Source organism: Lissotriton helveticus, chromosome 6, assembly GCF_964261635.1.
Source record: "Lissotriton helveticus chromosome 6, aLisHel1.1, whole genome shotgun sequence".
Taxonomy (NCBI): domain Eukaryota; kingdom Metazoa; phylum Chordata; class Amphibia; order Caudata; family Salamandridae; genus Lissotriton; species Lissotriton helveticus.
In genome coordinates, this window is record NC_136067.1 from 1,105,009,478 (window position 1) to 1,105,028,529 (window position 19,052).

Here is a 19,052-nt window from a genome sequence, read left to right on the forward strand (position 1 = left end):
CCAGAAGGGTCTGACAGATGTAACGGTACGTTACTTTTGCAAATCGCCCTCACAAAAAAAATTACAGATGTAAACATTGCTATCAACTGCTTTTTTTCCTACTTATTTTCTTTATTTTTTTTATTTCACTTATTGTTGTCTTTTGTTGAAATTGGAGTGTTGCCTATTTTTCAAAAATACCTTACCCATGGATTTCATAACTGTGTCCATGAATCCAGAGGAAATAGGAGAAATTAACCACTGGTTAAAAAAATGCAAAAACAATGGTAAAAAGTGCGGTTGTTTTTTTTTGTTTTAACATCTCGCCTTGTTCCTGAAAGCTGAAAATATGGGTTCTTGGAAAATCAAGAACTTTATTCTATTTTTCCGAAAAAACCCAAAACTATTATGCTAATTTTGTTTATTTTCTATGTTCCGTCCATGGTAATCCACAAACCTTTAAAATCCCCAAGACATAGGAAACACGCATTGGATTAGCCAATAGGTCTCGCCTTTGGACCTTATAAGTGTTTAGCCATGCAAAACTTGATGTTGTTGTACCAAGGATATTGTGCTGGATAACTAAACACTTATAAGGTCCCAAAGGTGAGACCTATTGGCTATGCCAATGCTTGTTTTTTATGTAACCAAGGTGTTATGAACATTCCTAGTGATAACAACGAAATTCTGACTTTAGGTACATTAACCAAGTGAGCTTTCACCTTCTTAACTCAAAGTGAAGATGTAATACTGAAATATGAGCTCTCCGGGATTGGGGAGGACGAGCAACGGGGGTTATTACTGCCATATAGATAGGCGTGCAAGAATCACCATAGCAAAGAGTGAACTCCCTAATAATAAATACCGCTCTTAGCCAGTTCCATACACAACTGCAGAAAACAAATGTATGTTTTATACAGCACTTCCAGCCGCTGCATTGCATTTCCTCAGGAAAGGAAAGTGACGGGGAAAGAAAAGAGAGGGGGAAAGAAAAGAGAGGGGGAACGAAAGAGAGGGGGGAAGGAAAGAGAGGGGGGAGGAAAGAGAGGGGGAAAAGTGGGGAGGAAGAAAAGAGAGGGGCGAAAAGAGAAAGAAAAAAGAAGGAAGAAAGAAAAGAGAGGGAAGAAAGAAAAGAGGGAAGGAAGAGAAGATGGGAAAGGTAAGAAAGGGGAGAAAGAACAACAATGGGAGAAAGGAAAGGCGGGGAAGAAAAGAGGGGAGGAAGAAAAGAGGGGGAAAGAGCAACAAGGGGAGAAAGAAAAGAGTGGGGAAGAAAAGAGAGAAAGAAAAGAGGGGAGAAAGAAAAGAGGGGGTAGAAAAGGCGGGAGACGTATTTAGGAGGACATTTTGTGTAAAGACCCGCACCCCCTTCCGAACACCTTTGGGATTAACGACAGTCAGTGAGAGAGATGCAAACAGTGAGAAGCCAAGGAAGACGAAGAGACAGAGGAAATATTAACGAGAGGCTATGAGTGCGACAGTTTGTACTGAAGGGAATGGTGGCGACATCTGCTTCATAAATCAAAACAAAACGCGTAATCAAACAATCGAAATGAACTCTGAATGCAGAACATTCATCCCACTGCCCAGAGGCTCTGCAGCGCGGACAGCAGCGCAGAGTTTGCGCTTTGCTTTATGAGATCACTGTTCCTTGCTGGCACGTGTGACCCTCGACAATTATTTTAATTGATCCACGTTATGTTTATTCGGCCATGTAAGTGCAGTAAAAGTAACTTTAGAGTCCAAGGCTGTCACAACAGTGACATCTGCGGGGTAACCTGTGAGACAGCTGTAGTGACTGAGGCCTGAGCGTGTACACTTGCACCCAAACTGTTATTGCATCACCAGTCCACCCGTTCCCTCGATTGAGTCAATGTTTGTGGCTTTTATGTAGCGAGAAAGGTATTCACCGACGCTATAGCATGGGCATCTCCAGTGCAAACCTCCCGATATGTGGGGAAGTGAGCATTCCCTTGCTACTCCTGACCATGTGACCCCTTTTGGTTTTTACTCAACCTTGCAAACATATTTTTGCTATACAGAAGCCCAAAAACATTTGTGTGTCCACTGCTTGATTAGAACTATTTTATTTCCAAGGTTTTATATAGCGCTACTGGACCCGGGGGTATCAGAGCGCTTTACAAGATAGGTAAACAATTACAATAAAGTAAAACAATGTGCATTAAATGCAAATAGGGTAATAGAATGTGCTGGGTGTTTAGGGGCGATGGAGATCAATAGGGGGTGGGGGTGTTGAAGTTCAGAGGGAGAGGGGCCTTGAGACCCTCCGGGTGAGTAGTGCGCTATATAAATGTTATGATTGATTGATTGATTGATTGAGGGGAGTGAAGAAAAGGGGAGACGCAGAATGAGAGGCGGGGAAGGGGTTGAGGAGGAGGCGAGAATCAGGGACCAAGGAGTGTAGAGAGTCAGACACGCACATAATTACCATAGGTGAGTTGCAGACATTTTCTTATTAGTGTATCACTTTGAGCTTTATGTTCTACTACCCGTTCGCAAACTTTACCATGCAACTTCTGCCTGTAGGTTGTATGGCACATTTGCAGGGGATTACACTATGACCTGCCTAATTAATATTAATTAGACAGGCTGCAATTTGAGACCCCCTGTGAATGGCGGCAAATGGAGGGACGTGACCAGCAAGCAACGTCAGAACCCCATCCTTGCATTTGCATTCAAAACTTTTTTTGTTTGTTTTTAAAGCAGCCCAAGTTCATTAAATGTACAGGTGCAGTGAAAAATATAAAAAAAGCTTCCCATTTGGGAAGTCATCAAGGATCCCTTATACATGATATGGCTACAGGTAGGCCACTGGGCCAGATAGTCTTCTGTAGAATTCTATAACATGTATGCAAGACATTGGGACCATGACTGGTTCTTTATTTAGGTACCCTCTCAGAACCCACCAGGGAGGCACTCGTGGTCTCCTTGCTTAACCCCTTGGGCGCGTCCGCGATTCTGCGCCTGTGCGGCGTTTTTCGAAGTGGGCGGGATCATTACGGCCCCCAGCCGTCATCAGCACACGAGCCCCGTGATACATGACGGCTGGGGGCCGTCATCAGCATCGAAGGGGTTAAACCCTTTCAAACTCCAGCATCATATGGACCTTTCCCTATGCTAAACACAGACTAACCCTGCCCACTCTAGAAGATTTTTTTAATACTAAAACTCAAAGCCTCCCTAAATCTCCACCATTTTATGGCTCGCGCCCTGCGTTGCACTGTGCAGCAGTGCTGCGCAGCAAGAGTCCTTTTGTCTGGGTTTTCAAAATGGACCAGGAAATTCCACACGCTCGTGCGTGTTCATTTCCTTTGGTCCATTTTGATTGGGCTTGTAGTGCGTGTTATTTTGTAAAAGAACACGCAATAGACCATAGGCGGTCACGTAGCTCCGCCCATGTTACGCACACCAAAGCCCATATGTTTTCAATTATCGTGCCCAGACACGGGCGCGATAATTGAAAACATATGTTTCGCAGTGGCGTGTGCGCACCACTCGCGGGCGTGTTTTTTTTTTTTTTTTTTTTACAATCACACTGATCCCTGCTAGAGTGATGTGAGTGAGGTATGAGTGTGTGAGGTGCACATGGCATAATATGGAAAAATTGCTCAGCGAGTAAATGTGCCTGCGGATGAGAGCTATGCACAACCTGTGAGCCATAGCGATTATAAAGAGACTAAACTCGATTTCTTTCTTCAGACGTTGATAAAATAAGTATCTCTGGGCAAGAATACACACATTTTTGCTTAGAACTCTGCAAAGATAGAATTGCTGTCTTTGGTGAATGTTTATTATTCCTTTGTTGAAACCTCTGAATTTCTCACAAGTTCGACCTGCTCTTTTGTTTTTTTACAGCTTTTATCTGATGAACATATGATTTGTAACGTCGTCTATATTTATTAAAAGCTGCTATGAGATTGAAATATACTTGGATTAATCCCTTTTGTTATATATGATTTTAGACTATTCTTACAAGTGTGACCCGCTTTTCTGTCTTCACACTTCTATCTGATGAGCGTGTTATTTTAATGTAGTGTGTTTTTAGGTCTCGCGGCTAGCGCGATACACTGCGCAGCAGTGTTTGCGCAGCGAGAGTCAACCACACACACAAAACCACACACACATAAATACACACAACCACATGCACAACCACACACAACCACACACGCAACCACAAGCACACACACAACCACACACACACAACCACACACACACAACCACAAGCACACACACAACCACAAGCACACACACAACCAGAAGCACACACGCAATCACACACACAAGCACACACCCACAACCACACACACACAACCCCACACACACACACACAACCACACACCCACAACCACACACACACAACCACACACAACCATAAGCGCACACACAACCACAAGCACACACACAACCACAAGCACACACACAACCACAAGCACACCCATACCACACACACACCAACAACCACACACACCCACAACCACACACACACAACCACACACACAACCACACACACATACAACCACACACACACACACACACACAACCACACACACACACACACAACCACACTCACAACCAAACACAACCACACACACGACACACACAACCATACACAACCACACACACACATCCACAACCACATCCACACGCACAACCACACACACAACCATACACACACACACACAACCACACACACACAACCACAATCAAACAGCATCAATGCACAATTTCTACACGCACTGTTTTGAATGTGGCTTCTCACCAATAAGCCACACACAATCACTGCACTCCCACCTGGGAGGCAAATATATCATTACACCTTTGAATAATATACACTTTTAAGCATGTCTTACCACCCCTGGCACAGCAAGACTGCAACACAAAACAAACAGCACCTTTTGAAAAGGAGTTTTATTCAACAAAATGCGAAGACTATCACTTTTAGAATAAGGCTTGGGGTTTATTACATAATTCTCTCTAAACAAAGGCTGTCTCAGATACCAAATGCATTAGATTCAAATACATGTAGCAAACTTATGATCTAAAGGCATGAATCAATAACTGAGCAAACTATAATACTGATTAATAAACAAGCAATAACTGATATAAGATGAGATACACTGGACGTCCTGCAAGAGATCAGAAAGATATATATACAGAGTAGAGGATCACTCTGGATGTGCACCTCCCACACCACAAAGAAAACACCTCAAACGATCACAGCCACTGGTTCACATCACAATGGCAATAATCACAAACCTCAATACATCACCTGATACATACACTGCCCACTTCTGGCCGGGGGGGGGAAGTCTTTACACAGCCGGGGATCAGAGCTCCGCAATCAGGGTTCAATCTGAGATCGACACGTCTGCCCTCACTCGGAATCCAAACTCCCAAACTTCCACTTCCACCAGACCAGTGGAGGCTCCCCCTTTTAATACAAGTGGAAACGTTGGTCGAAGCTTCTAGCAAGCCTCGCCTCCTTTTCCCATCAGATTCCGTACCACTCCGTGCCAAGGACACAGCATCGGTTGTTCAGGCCTTTGCTATGACTTTGAGAAGGAGTCTGAACCGGTTTTCTCTAGTCAGAAAAACAGGAGGAAAGCAAAGCATTCCCTCTTCAGCTCTGCAGCTTCGTGCAGGACAGAAAGGCCCAAAGCAAGATGGAATTGAAAAGCAAGATGACATGAGAGCATGTCAAAGGCAATAGTCAGCACTGCCATAAAGCAAGGTAAAGTCAGAAAACAGAATGGTCAAAGCCAATAGTAAGAACTCCTAATTCTCACCAATGCACACACATTCCTGCACACCTTCAAATACACATCCCAGACGCTCTGCTCTTGGTAAAACTGACCCACTCCGTAACAGCTCCCACTGAAAGACAGCAAGATTACAGAACAGAAGAGAAGCAGGCAAATGCAGGACCATCCTACATTAAGGAACACACTAAAAATCAATTAAAATGGTGGTGGTGAGAGTCATCATAGGGTGCCAAAATCACAAGAGTGGCTCATTTATTACAGGCACACACACCACCAGCCATCAGTGCACACATCAATTGTTAATGCATCCACAATTAACTATTGTAGCAATTACAGTATGGCACACTTTACTTTTAAACATATTCATTTAAAGCACAGCATGCCACCATTGCTACAAAAATAAATACACATTTTTTTGGCCTACAATTTAGACTTTTGTTGCAATTGGTGTTGAAATATTTAGCAATGCCAATAGCTCAAACTTAATTAATGCAAGACCTATTGCATTGTAAATGCTTGTTTTCATATGCTATTGGAAGGCCCACAGGTACGTCAGCGATGGTTATGTCGATAGACCTGGCGAAGGCTTTCAACACGTTAGGCTGGTGATGGATGTTTGCAGTGCTCCGCTGCATGGGTTTTGGCAGTGAGATACTTCACTGGCTCTCCTTGTTATATACCAAACTTACTGCTAGAGTGTAAACGGACAAAGCTGTTCTCCATCCTTGGAGGTATTTCGGGATATGATACAGGAATGCTATTGTCTCTCATGTTATTCACCCTCACAGTGGAGCCTTTTTTCAGCAAAATGAGAAAGGAATTTTGGGAGAGATGGATAGCCTTGGTGGGGAGCCTACATGTCATTTCCCTGTACACAGGTGACCTACTACTGTTTGTGCTGAATTGGCATAATGATCTACGACCGGTGACCAAGTACCTTTGGGATTTTGGTTGCCTTTCAGGGCTTCTCATGAACTGTGGAAAGACGTGTGCCTTTCCACTTCAGTGGTTAGTGAGTGATGGTCCTGTTGACCAGGTAAACATAGTTATGGCCAGGGAACAAGTTCCTTCAGCTACATCAGAGTTCATGTGTATCATTCTGAGGACGAGTTGTTGGCGGGAATTCGGGAAGGACCTTGTAGTTACTGAGAGGATGTGTAGATTTATGGAATACAGTGGTCATCTCAGTAATGGGCATCATAACACTGTCTAAGATGGCGTTCCTCCCGTACTTCGTTACTTCCCTTCTTATATGGATCCCTCCAGTGGTCTTTAGAGATCTCAACACCCTTCTGGTCTCCTTGATCTGGGGATCTAGCAGGCTATAGGTTCCGCTAGAAAAAATGTAACTGTTTATAATGGAGGGAGAATAGACACCAGATTTTGAAGGTGCCCATTAATATGACACTGGTATGCCCAGTGGATCGATATCAGGTAGGGGGATCTTGATGAAACTTCTTCTGGGCAAGGGATTCACACCCAGAAATGGAAATAGACTGCTCCAAGTAGCTCTGAAGTGCTGGAGAAGCCTGGTGTTAGCCTACCCGAGCCCAGCATTTGCTCCATCCCTTGCATTGGTGGGTTTACCAAAATCCCATGAATTCATCATAACTGGTCAGGACAAGGCAGGGGTGTAGAGAGTGGGCTTTACTACGCCTTAGAGAATATTAAATCATTACAATATTTAATGGAGAACGGAGGCGTTCCTCCTGGACAATTCATATCATATGGTTCCCAGTTCAAAACCCTGCTTTCGAATTGGGGCATGGGCAACACAGAACCACAGACTCCAGGAACTATGTACATAGATAAGTGTAGGAGGCAAGCTACGTGCTCATACAATACAAGGTCTTACAATTCATGATGACAATCAACTTGATAAGTCAAGAATAGACCTGGGCCGAGTCTTGACGATTTGAAAAAGAGGAAAGTGCTTAAATGTGTCTGCAAAGTCTCCAGAAGTACCTGCCTCAAATACATGTAATTTAACTTAACACTTAGGACCAGCCTCACCCCAAACGACTTAGTAACATACATGCAAGATAATGTTTTCCTGCCCCAGATGTGCCCATATAGATGCAGTCCTTTTCCATTTGGTTTGGGACTGGTATGTAGTAAATAGGTAATAGAGGGATGTCACTGCTGTATTGGAGCGGTACAAAAGGGGGTGGTGATGGACGGAGCATCTGAATCAATCAAACACTCACACCCAGTCAAAAGATCTGGGTTTAATCCATCACCGTTCTTTAGCCCACTCTGCCACCCCAGTTCAGACATGGCTATATGCAAATCAGTCTGACCCTGTGCCTCATGGGAACAGTCCAGCCCGAACTGCCAAGCCATGTCTTCCCTGGACACAGCCCTGGGAAGGACAGATCTTCATTGTCCAGGACACTGTTTCTTGTTTTTTTTTGTCCGACACCCCAAGTAAAATGCAGCAAGTAACACATTTCTTGACTTGCCATTGCTTTTTGCCAAAAGTTCTATTGCCATGACTTTGTGATCCCCAACATCTCCACTGGAGTAGAGAGGTGAAGAGTTAGACCACAATCAAAGGTTTAGTCGGTTTTAGCAGGAAAAACGGGGTTTATACAGGGAAATCTTAGATGTCCACCTTTGAGGCCACCAGCACAATAGATGAAGTATAGTTCCTACTGGAACATTACATTCAAACACCGGGCCCCCGATTCAGAGTGATTAAACAAGAACACACTGAGCAGGGAATAAACTCCTCAATTAATGCACCCCCCACCCATCGAGAAATGACACCCGCCCTTCCTCCTCAGTATGACTAACTGATGGGTAGTTGATTGGGGGAGAGGTTTACACATCTTTTTATGTTTAAAGCACTCCTTCAATATACTCTCTTGTTACATACCCACCACATCCAACTCATCCATTAAGAATATTCATCTCATAGGATGCCTGGTGTTGGCTCCTAGCATTGTATTGTGTTCTTTTTGTGTTGGCCGTGCATCAGTAACGACATTGGTAATTCAGTATGTGTTGTTTACCCTTATACCGTTTGACCTGATTACCACATGCCTCAGGATACCATGATTGTTGTGTAGCTCATGCTTGGGTGCTCTGCTTAGATTGAAAAAATTAAAACCGGTTTAAAGAAAATCAGAGTAGTCCCTTAAAATCACTGTCTTCTTCTCTTGATGTTGCCTGGCAGGATTGTCAATGCATTTCACTAGTATGCTATTCAGGGAGCAGCTGCAAGTTCCCAGCGGTACTCTGAATGATGCTTTGTTCTGGTCTGTACCCGGCGCCCCTCGTCAAGAGTACCCAATGGCGCAGAGTGGGACAGTGCACCCCATATGTAATATGGCCACCGATGAACCTCCTTTCTCTAAATGAACTCCGTTTACCATTATTCATTACACTTATCACTCAGCTGCCTCCTAACCCAGTTCAAACTAATAAACAACCAACTTAGGGGTCTAATTTAGAACTCCGATAGTGATTCTATACTTTTGTATCCATGTCTATTGTACATGGGGACAAGCACAGTAGATCTAACAAACCATATCACCAAAATGTGAAGCACAAGTAAGCGTAAGTCACCCCTAGTTCAGGATTCCCATCAAAAGTCTTGTATGAATCAATATTCTCATTTGGTAATCCTTATCGGGTATTGTGTCTCTTGATCATTGAGACCAGCATACCCTGATAGCCAGTTCGGGGTAGCGACCCACAATCACTTGGTACTACCACATGATGTTGATATGATGGGAAGTGCAGTGCAAAAACGAATAAGTGGTGATTAAAACAGGATAGGGAACTTAACAAAAACCAGTTTTAATAGACGTTAGCCCCTTCCCCTTTAAAAACAAGAACAGTATAACATCGTCATCGCAGTCCACACAAATAGCTGCGAAGAGACCAACATGTTTCAGCCACAATGGGATAGTTCCCAGGCTTTCGTCAGGGTCTCTGTTCTATATATATGCTACTGCTTATGAGTGAGTAAAGTGTGAAAAAACTATACAAAAAAACACACAAGTGAAAACCAGTAAAGGATATAATGTTCCTTCAACTGTATGAACTCCTCTCTTCGGCACCTGGTTAACTTAGTACTATATGTTGGGGACAAACGTACAAGTGAATCACAATCAGCTTTCATGGTCTGTTAAAAGAGATACATCGTTTCTCAAATATATACAACTTCGTTACTCACCCAGGGTGTCCGGGGAGTGGACCTCACCTCTTCCTGGACCTGGCTCAGGATATGTGAGACCCCGCTCTACAAGAACAGAAACCGACTGCGTAAATACAAAGGACAGAGGGATCAAGCGTTGATCTACTCTGGCAATGTACACAATACGGAGTCACAAAGTCTTCTCTCCTTGGAGTTATCTAACATCTGCCAACCGGTTCCCACTACACCTACTATCCATTCCACCACTAGCTACAGACTGAATCAATGTTGACATTATTGTCACTAAGTCAGAAGTCAACCGACGATAGGCAAACTGAAAAACAGCCTAGATACAATGCTGTTAGGTTAAGAACGGCGGAGCTGTGTTCCTACCTGTCCGTCGTTGTCTCTGAATGTGACTGAGTCAGGGGGAGGCACCGAGAAGCCTTCGTTCCTCCCATTTCACTATTCCGGTATACACAACACAACCAATCGGAACCACCAGGGGAGGGGGGCTGTGCCGGTAGGCTGGGATTGTCCGTCACCTTATCTCTCATCAAACGCTTATGTCAGCGATAAATTAGTAACCGCGGAAGGCTGGTATGTGTCACAGACTGCCTACGGTTTGTTACAGGACTTCCACACGTGGTATCGCGAGGATACTACGTGTGGGACTACAAAATGATGTCACGCCTCGGGCTAGTGTAGTTTATTAATGAAGCTTCCGCCTTCTGAGGCGAAATCACAGGCTGGAGAGAGGACTACCAAATGACGCGATATTCAATCAATCGGTAGTTCCTAAGGGGATGCATCCATAAAGATATTACCCTGCATGCCTTCTCAGAATGTTTAGATCGCATCTCAAAATATATGCAGTGCCAAAATAAAAGCATTTACTGGAGGCAAAAACGAGAGTGAGATTACAAAGTGATAGGCATAACTCGTGTATGATTTATTAGTCAAACCCCACCCACGAGCGACGATATAATGCATTCACCTGTAAGACCCCCCATAGTGTCCACACCCGCTGATTTAAGGTTGATCACTAAAGAACTCTATGGCACATATGCGGCATAATATAAGTGACTCCCCATATTGTTCTTCTTCCAGTCATATATATAGGGGATGTAGTCACCACCATTATTTAGCCAGCAATGGGCTTCTCAAATGGAGGTCACACAACTCTCGGCTACCTTCATGTATATTTAAGACAGATTGAGCCAGGGTATATCATCGTTCAATCCTCGTCTGTCTGTACCCAATTTGAAAACCCACTTTTGTTCACACAAGAACAGAAACCTAGACACATCACTCACATGTGATGGAATAAACGTTTTTTCCAGGAAATGCCACTTAAAGTCTGTTTCTGCATGATTGTGTGTTATGAAGTGCTTGGTGAGTTTCGAAATATCTTTTTTACACCGAAAAGTGCTTCTGTGCTCTTGCATCCTCACGCGCACCTTTCTCGTGGTCATACCCACATAGCGTTCATTGCACGTGCAAGTTATAAGGTAGATCAGGTTGGTACTATTGCAGTTGGAGAACTGCCGCAGTTCCCAAGGCCGGTCAGTACCAATGTCCACACTTGTGATTTTAGTAGTCAAAGGGCAGACAGAAAACCCTCCGCAAGGATGGTGACCCACCACAGGAGGTAGGTCCCATAAGGTGCCTATCTCTCTCCTTGGTGTAGTTCTAGGGCGAGTGTGTACCAGATGGTCCCTTAAGTTTCTGGAGCGTTTAAAGGCAAAGAGCGGAAAATCAATTTTCTCTTTGCCACTGTTCAGAATTCGCCAATGTTTCTTAATCACTTTCTGAACATAATTGGACTTAGTGTTGAATGTACTCACTAATGTCAGGCGATCCAAAGGTGGTTTCTCTGAGCGAGGTTCAAGTAATGCAGCACGGTGGTTATTCGCTGCTCGTTTATATGAACGCTGGACTAGTTTTTTGGGGTAGTGTCTTGCGGTCAACTGCTTAGATAGGTCACCTGCATGGCGTTTGAAAGTTTCTGGAGTAGAACAGTTTCGACGAACTCGAAGAAACTGTCCAAAGGGCAGATTATCCCTCAGAGACTTAGGGTGTTGGCTTTCATACAAGAGAAGGGAATTTCTTGCCATGGGCTTGCGGTATAGTTCACTCTCTAAGCCACTCTCGGTACTGTAGATCGAGAGATCCAGGAAAGGAAGCCTCTCTTTACTCATTTCTATGGTAAAGCGGAGGTAGTTGTTCTGACTATTGAGCCATTGATGGAACAAGAGGGCCGATTCACTGGTCCCTCTCCAAACCATAAGGATGTCATCTATGTATCTTTTCCACCAAATTATCGATGGAAAAAAAGGATTGGTGGGATGCAGTACTATGGTTTGTTCGAACTCATGAACATATAGGTTCGCTAGGGAAGGGGCAAAAATACTGCCCATGCTGGTCCCAGAGATTTGATGATATATCTGGTCCTCGTACATAAAGAAATTTTCTTTCATGGCTATAGTAGCCAGGGCCATAATGAACGGCACCGGGGTGATGGAGTCCAGTTCCGATTCCTCCAGGATGGATCTGATGGTGTCCAGAGTGGCATCCTGGGGAATGGAGGTATACAAGGATTCTACATCGAGAGAGACTAGATAGTCAGTCTCTCGATCAAAGACTATGTCAGGGATTACTCTCAGGACATCAGTGGTGTCCTTGAGAAACGTAGGCATTGTGTGTACCAAGGGTTTGAGGAAGTAATCCGCAAAGGCAGAGAGAGGTTCTAGAAGCGAACCCCGGCCAGATATTATGGGCCTTCCCGGTGGTGGTCTCTGGGGTTTATGCACCTTCGGTAGGGTGTAAAAATAGGGCATAGTGGGATGCTTAGCCTGCAGAAATTGTGCCTCTAAAGGGGTAATCCAACCCTCTCCAAGGGCCTCTTCAACCAGGACTTGGATTTCACTCATCAATCTAGGAGTGGGATCAATAGTCAAGGGTCGATATGCATTGTTATTGCTCAACTGGCGGAGACACTCAGTCCTGTATGCTTCTATATCTTGGACAACAATGGAGCCCCCTTTATCAGCGGGCCTCACAATTATAGTCCCATCTCGGGTCAAAGTTTTTAGTGCCTGTCTCTCAGCAGTGGTCAGGTTGTTGTAACAAGATCTCGAACAATATTGTATTTGATCTATGTCATTTTTAACTGCCTGTTCAAACGTGAGTATCTGAGGTGGCATGACATGTGCTGGAGGTGAGAAAGTTGATTTAATCCTCAAGCCTGTGTTGGTATCTCTATCATGTTCTGATTCCTCAGTATTCTTGTTCTTAAAGAAATAGTGGAGCCTTAGTTTGCGAAAAAACTGGGCTAGTTCAATTTGAAGTACAAATGGATCACCCTCATCAGTCGTCACAAAACCCAGACCCTTGTTCAGCACAACTTCTTCAATGTCTGATAGAGTTCTTTTACTTAAATTAACTACCAAACTATTTTCAGGTATATTCATTGTTCTTGGGCACTCCTTCTCGTTTGGCTCCGAGTTCCTGCGTGGGGGCCTGTAGTATCCTCCCATTGGACCTGAGGTTGTCCTTGTGTCGGTCTTCTTTTGCCCCGTGACCGTCTGGGGCCATGCGCTAAAAAAGGCTGATTATTAAAGTTTTGAAACCCGGGAAATGGAGCCATAGGTGGCGGAAAATTTTCTGGATATCCCCAGGGTCCCGGTGGCCACCAAGATTGACCTGGCATATTGTATTGACCCCTATAGTTTTGATATCTGCCTCCTCTACCTCGAATGATTCCGGCATTAGGTGGCTGGTTATTGGCCTCAGAGTCACTTCCTGTGTCCAAGCTAGATCCTGAGTAGTTGGATCCATATGCTCTCCCTCGCTTATTAAAGTCTGGGGCTTTGTAGTTATCACTAGTGTAGGGATATACAGTTTCTAAACTAAACTTAGCCAAATCTTTCTTGAATTTCTCTAGTTTAGTCTGAAGTATGGAATCAGCAAATTCTTTATTAGTTTTATCTGATTCTTCTTTGTATTTTTTAAAATTGGCGGTGACGGTTGCCTTGATTTGTCCCTCTAGAACTTGTATTTGGACCAAGATTGTGTCTGCTACCCGTTTGGCTGTACTAATAATAAGTATTAGCCAGTCACGGGTGCAACGCCAGGCTATCATCGACCAATCCTTCAGGAATGGTTTGTCATTGAGAAAAAGTCGTGGAGCATTGGTAACTATGAGCCCGGGAGGTGCGCAACTTGCTCTCATGTATTCTGCCATGATGATCCCATGGGTCTGAGTCCGAGAATGCGATTTTTTCAATGCTAGGACTTTGGTCCAGTCATCAGTCGTATTAACTGTTGGTGTAGGAAGTGTTTCTAAAATGCTCGGCATATTATCTAAGATGGAGTGGTACATCGAGTCATCATAGGCTAAACCGTGACGTTCAGCCATTATAGCTAATCAGTAGGCAGGACAAAAGGCAAAAGAAACCTATAGGCCTATGTCAGTATGTAAACCAATTCTTATTACTAGAATGGAGATGATCACTTTTATTGTGATCAAACCTTAAAGCCCGCAGCTGCACGCTGCTCTTGAGATGAAAAAACCACACACTATTGCAGGGCTCGAGGGATGTTTATAGACCAAGCCTAAACTTCCAGTGGGGGATAATACTTAGGCTTGGTCTATAAACATCCCTCGAGCCCTGCAATAGTGTGTGGTTTTTTCATCTCCTAACCCAGTTCACCAACAAGAGGGTTGATATACTCTCCAAATTGTTTACAAACCATCTATTTAGAACAGACTTGAAGGCTTTATTTTTTAATTAACTTTTATCCATCTTCCTCATTGTCATTGATTTAGTGGATTTGACGCACGTAGCTTTCTCCTTGCAGAATTGTTCTGCTGCGGATCCTGTGACTCTTGTATTTTAAGATATGTAATAGTTTTTACATGACTAATGTATTCATTCAGTTCTCAAAGCCAAGATGCTGATCCGTTTCAGAGTAATAGTTCAGACTTATATAAAGATCATGACCTTAGAGCAACAGGGTCACTGATGATGAACGTAATAGGTCGCCTTCAAGGATGACTCTAGAGATGTCCCAAACGCTGACTCACCCGACAGGATCATCTTGTAGAGGCCACACAAACCGAATCTCCATGTATTATGCCTGTGTGTGTGCCCACAACAATATAAATATTGTACAAAATAATGAATGATATTGCTTCAAATACATTACGTCCACCTTGAGCAATTTCCACTTTTTCCCTTTGACCTTCTGAATCAGATTTGTCCCTGTGTTGTGTTTCCAGTTGATGTTTTAAAGTTTCAGTCAATATCTGCAGAATCAGAACTTCGGAAGGTGATGGGTCTCGAAACCAGGACAAAACTGTTACACGGAGCGATAGGTGCATGTGCTATGTAAGGCGCAAAGAGTTTGAAACCCGTCAAGGCCGTTACTTTCGTCTTGGCTTTAACCCTTTGAATTCTTCAATGCTCTCTTATCTTCTTATGCGTCCGATAAAGTATGCTAATGCATCTTCAAGCGAGTGGTTGTTTTACGTCTTAAACTGGAAAATATTGACATTTTCAGATTATGTTAAAATGCCAATTATTTTATTATTTGTTGTAGGAACAGAAATTGGCTTTAACCCTTTGAATTCTTCAATGCTCTCTTATCTTCTTATGCGTCCGATAAAGTATGCTAATGCATCTTCAAGCGAGTGGTTGTTTTACGTCTTAAAATGGAAAATATTGACATTTTCAGATTATATTGAAATGCAAATTATTTTATTATTTGTTGTAGGAACAGAAATTTACAGGGATGTTTGCAATGACTGAACGGGGACATGGAAGCAACGTGAGAGGGATTCTGACGAAAGCAACGTTTGATCCTGCTGCACAGGTAAACACTGAACCACTGGTTCTGAGGTATAACATTGAAGGGTACATCTGACACTCTGAACATTTAATATGTTTAATGTAAGGCAAATCAGTTCAATGTATTTGGCTGGTGTATAAAATTCTCATTAAAATGTTGTCAATACTACCAAGTCACATTATATCTGCAATTGACTGGGTGAAAATGCATAAATAGCACAGCTTGGTACTGACTTTCTGTCATTGGTGTAGGGCTAAACACATGACTAGGGACACATATTTCCCCCTTGGATTTATTGCATCTAAAATAGAAGTGTCTGTTAGTTTCTGAAGGCTGTCAGGATTACCTCTACTCAAACAAGTCGTTCACTCCTAAGAAGAAAGTAGGTGAGCCCGCTGTGTGTCTCACACAAAGGAAAAATAAGTCTAAAAAGATCCAGGAAGCAGGTTTACAACTAGGGCCTTTCAAGGACCTAATCCACTTACCTTATTTCACCACATGTTGTCCTATGAAATGCAGTTGTAAGGACAAAATGGCCAAACAAAAGTAATTCCCTCCATATTTCTCTTTGTCCTGTGGATCTCTGCACATTTCTAATTTTGGCACAATTTATGGGTCCCTTGATCCTGAAGGTCCCCTCAAATTGCAAGTATAGTGCTACTGAAGCAGACGCATTGGTATTCCCTGAGATTGGGGTTACCCTTTATTGGTGCCCCTACCCTTTATTCTTGAGGGGATAACCCCCTCACATCTAGTTACACAGACCTTGCTGTTAGAAATCATTGAACGTTTTTGGAGCATAGGATCTGCACCCAGAAGGGATGCCTTCTGGCATTGGCTTCTCCATTAAGTCCTGTGGCTTGGGGCAAATTGATCTTCTTTTGTTTGAAAATGCATTTTATAAACATTTTCACAAATATAAAACGATTGTATTACCTTATAGTTCTCACTATAAGAAACCCATGTAAAAAAAGGTAGTAAACCTGCTCCCCTCACCTCCCCGGACAGATAGCTATGAGCATCCTGTTTTCCTAGGAATTACACATTACTAATATTTGAAAACTTCATTATGGTTTCATCTTTCTCTAGCCGTTGAGTCAGAATATAGCTCTAGTCTTACTGATTAAATTCATCCAAATATATATATATATATATATTTTTTTTTATAAATATTTTTATTGATGATGACGATTACATTTTACAATCATTGTTGTATATCATCATACAGCTTCAATGCCATCACAGTAAGCCATGATTTATCACATCTTTTTCTAGCTCCTTCCTTATAGTGTTACTGTTCCTATCCTGTGTTGCTCACTCTATGATTGAGGTGGGTAGTTGAGTTACCAGCAGGGGTGCACAAATATTTCCTCTGTAAGCATTCCATTTTCCCCATACGTGTGACCACTTTTTGGGACAACCCCTTGATTTACATATTGTCTTTTCCATTAACATACACCAACCCATATATCTATTCCATCAATCATTCCCAACGTTACCCAGGTTTTCTCTTTACTATTTAGGTCTGTTGGTTCCCAGATATTTAATAGGCATAACCCAATCTTGGGGTCTATCTTTGTTCCGAGCCCTCCTTCCATATATTCAATCACTCCTATTTAATATCTTCTAAAGTGCACACATTCCCAGATGGTATGGATGAATGTACACTCCTGGCCACACCTTCTCCCACACTCGGAGTCTTCTCTGGTGCCCATTTTCACAAGTGCTGGGCCTGATAAGTATATTCTTCTAAGTATAGTACTTTGAGTTGCACAAGCATGAGTCTTGAGGAGATTGCGTTTCTCTGGGGGAAGCCAAGGCTTCCTGCCAGTCATCGTTCTCCAAGTCTACAATGTCCTTTTCCAAATTTTCACATAGTTGCAGGAGGGGATCGGGCATAACGGCCTGCAGGGCATGCCTTATTTGTAAGTACCTAAAGCTCTCTGTATTTGCCAGTTCGAATTTTTCTTGTAACTGCGCCAAGGGGATCACAGCTCCCCTTTTCCACAATTCCCCAACCCGGCAGATTCCTATCATGTCCCAACGATCGAAGCCCTTGGGGTTTCTCATAGTTTCAAATCTCTCTCTGTCCCACAGGGGGTAGCTTGCATTATTTTCCCTGCCCATCCCATGCTTTTATTGACCGTGTGCCACACCAGGACTGAATGCCCAGTTGGGCCTGTTAATTGCAGTTTGGCAGGTTTTGTGTAGAGTGCTCTGGCATAATTCCCACCAGGCAGAAGCCACCTATCCATTTTATATGTGTGCTGATTAATGGCTGCTAGATGAGCTGCCCGGTAATATCTGCTTACCTCTGGGAGTTCTATGCTGCCATCATACCACCCCCTTATCAATTTTTCGGTTGCTAAACGGGGCGGTTTCCCCACCCATAGCAGCTCCCTTTGTTTGCTTTCAATGGCTTTGAAATAGTCAGTACAAACTGGGCAAGGTGAATTCTGTAGAAAGTATAAAAAACGTGGTAGGGACATCATTTTGAATAATGCGGCACAACCCACTAGTGACAGTGGAAGGGACTTCCAATGTCTCACATCACTCCTCAGCTGCGGCAATGGGGGCAAAAGGTTGCGCTCATAATGTAATGCTGGGTCCTTAGTAACGTATATGCTGAGGTATTTGAATCCCTTGTGCTTTTCTGTTACCACATATCCCTTGGGTAGAGGTAGGAACTCTCCCTTCAATACATATATAACTGACTTAGTACACTTTATAGTGTATCCAGCATATTTCCCAAAGTTTGTCAAAATATTGAGTACTCTATTTATGGAAGCTGCCGGTGACAGATATAGCAGTATATCGTCTGTGTATATGGAAACATGGCCCTCCCATCCCCCCTACCACTTTAGTCCCCTTATGATTGGGTCATTTTGGATCCACAGTGCCAACGGTTCCAACGTTAGTGCGAAGAGCAACATGGATAGCGGACAGCCCTGCCTGGTTCCCCTTTCCAGGGCAAATATCCGGGATTTTCTATCATTAACCGCTACCTGCGCCAGCGGACCCTTGTAGAGGAGCTTAATCCAGCTCATGAAGTTAGGACTGAATCTCATTTTTCTGAGGACTGCAAACTGGTATGGCCATTCCATTGTATCAAAGGCCATAGTGGCGTCTAGGGACATTACCACAGCATCCTCCAGTAGTGTGTCTATTCTTCCCATTACCCCGTGCACGCATCTGAAAAGTGAGGTTTTCCTTGCCGGCATAAAACCTGACTGATTTGGGTGAACCAATATCGAGATCACCTTTGTCAGACGCGTGGCCAATAACTTTGCTAA

At 43.3% G+C, this 19,052-nt stretch overlaps 1 protein-coding gene across 1 annotated transcript in view; it reads left to right on the forward strand.

Moving 5' to 3' along the window:
* ACOXL (acyl-CoA oxidase like) overlaps positions 1 to 19,052 on the forward strand; it is a 969,051-nt gene that overhangs the window by 404,565 nt on the left and 545,434 nt on the right. The window contains exon 5 of the mRNA XM_078648763.1: positions 15,685 to 15,783. Coding sequence (XP_078504889.1) covers positions 15,685 to 15,783 — 99 coding nt within the window. The remainder of the gene's footprint in view (positions 1 to 15,684; positions 15,784 to 19,052) is intronic.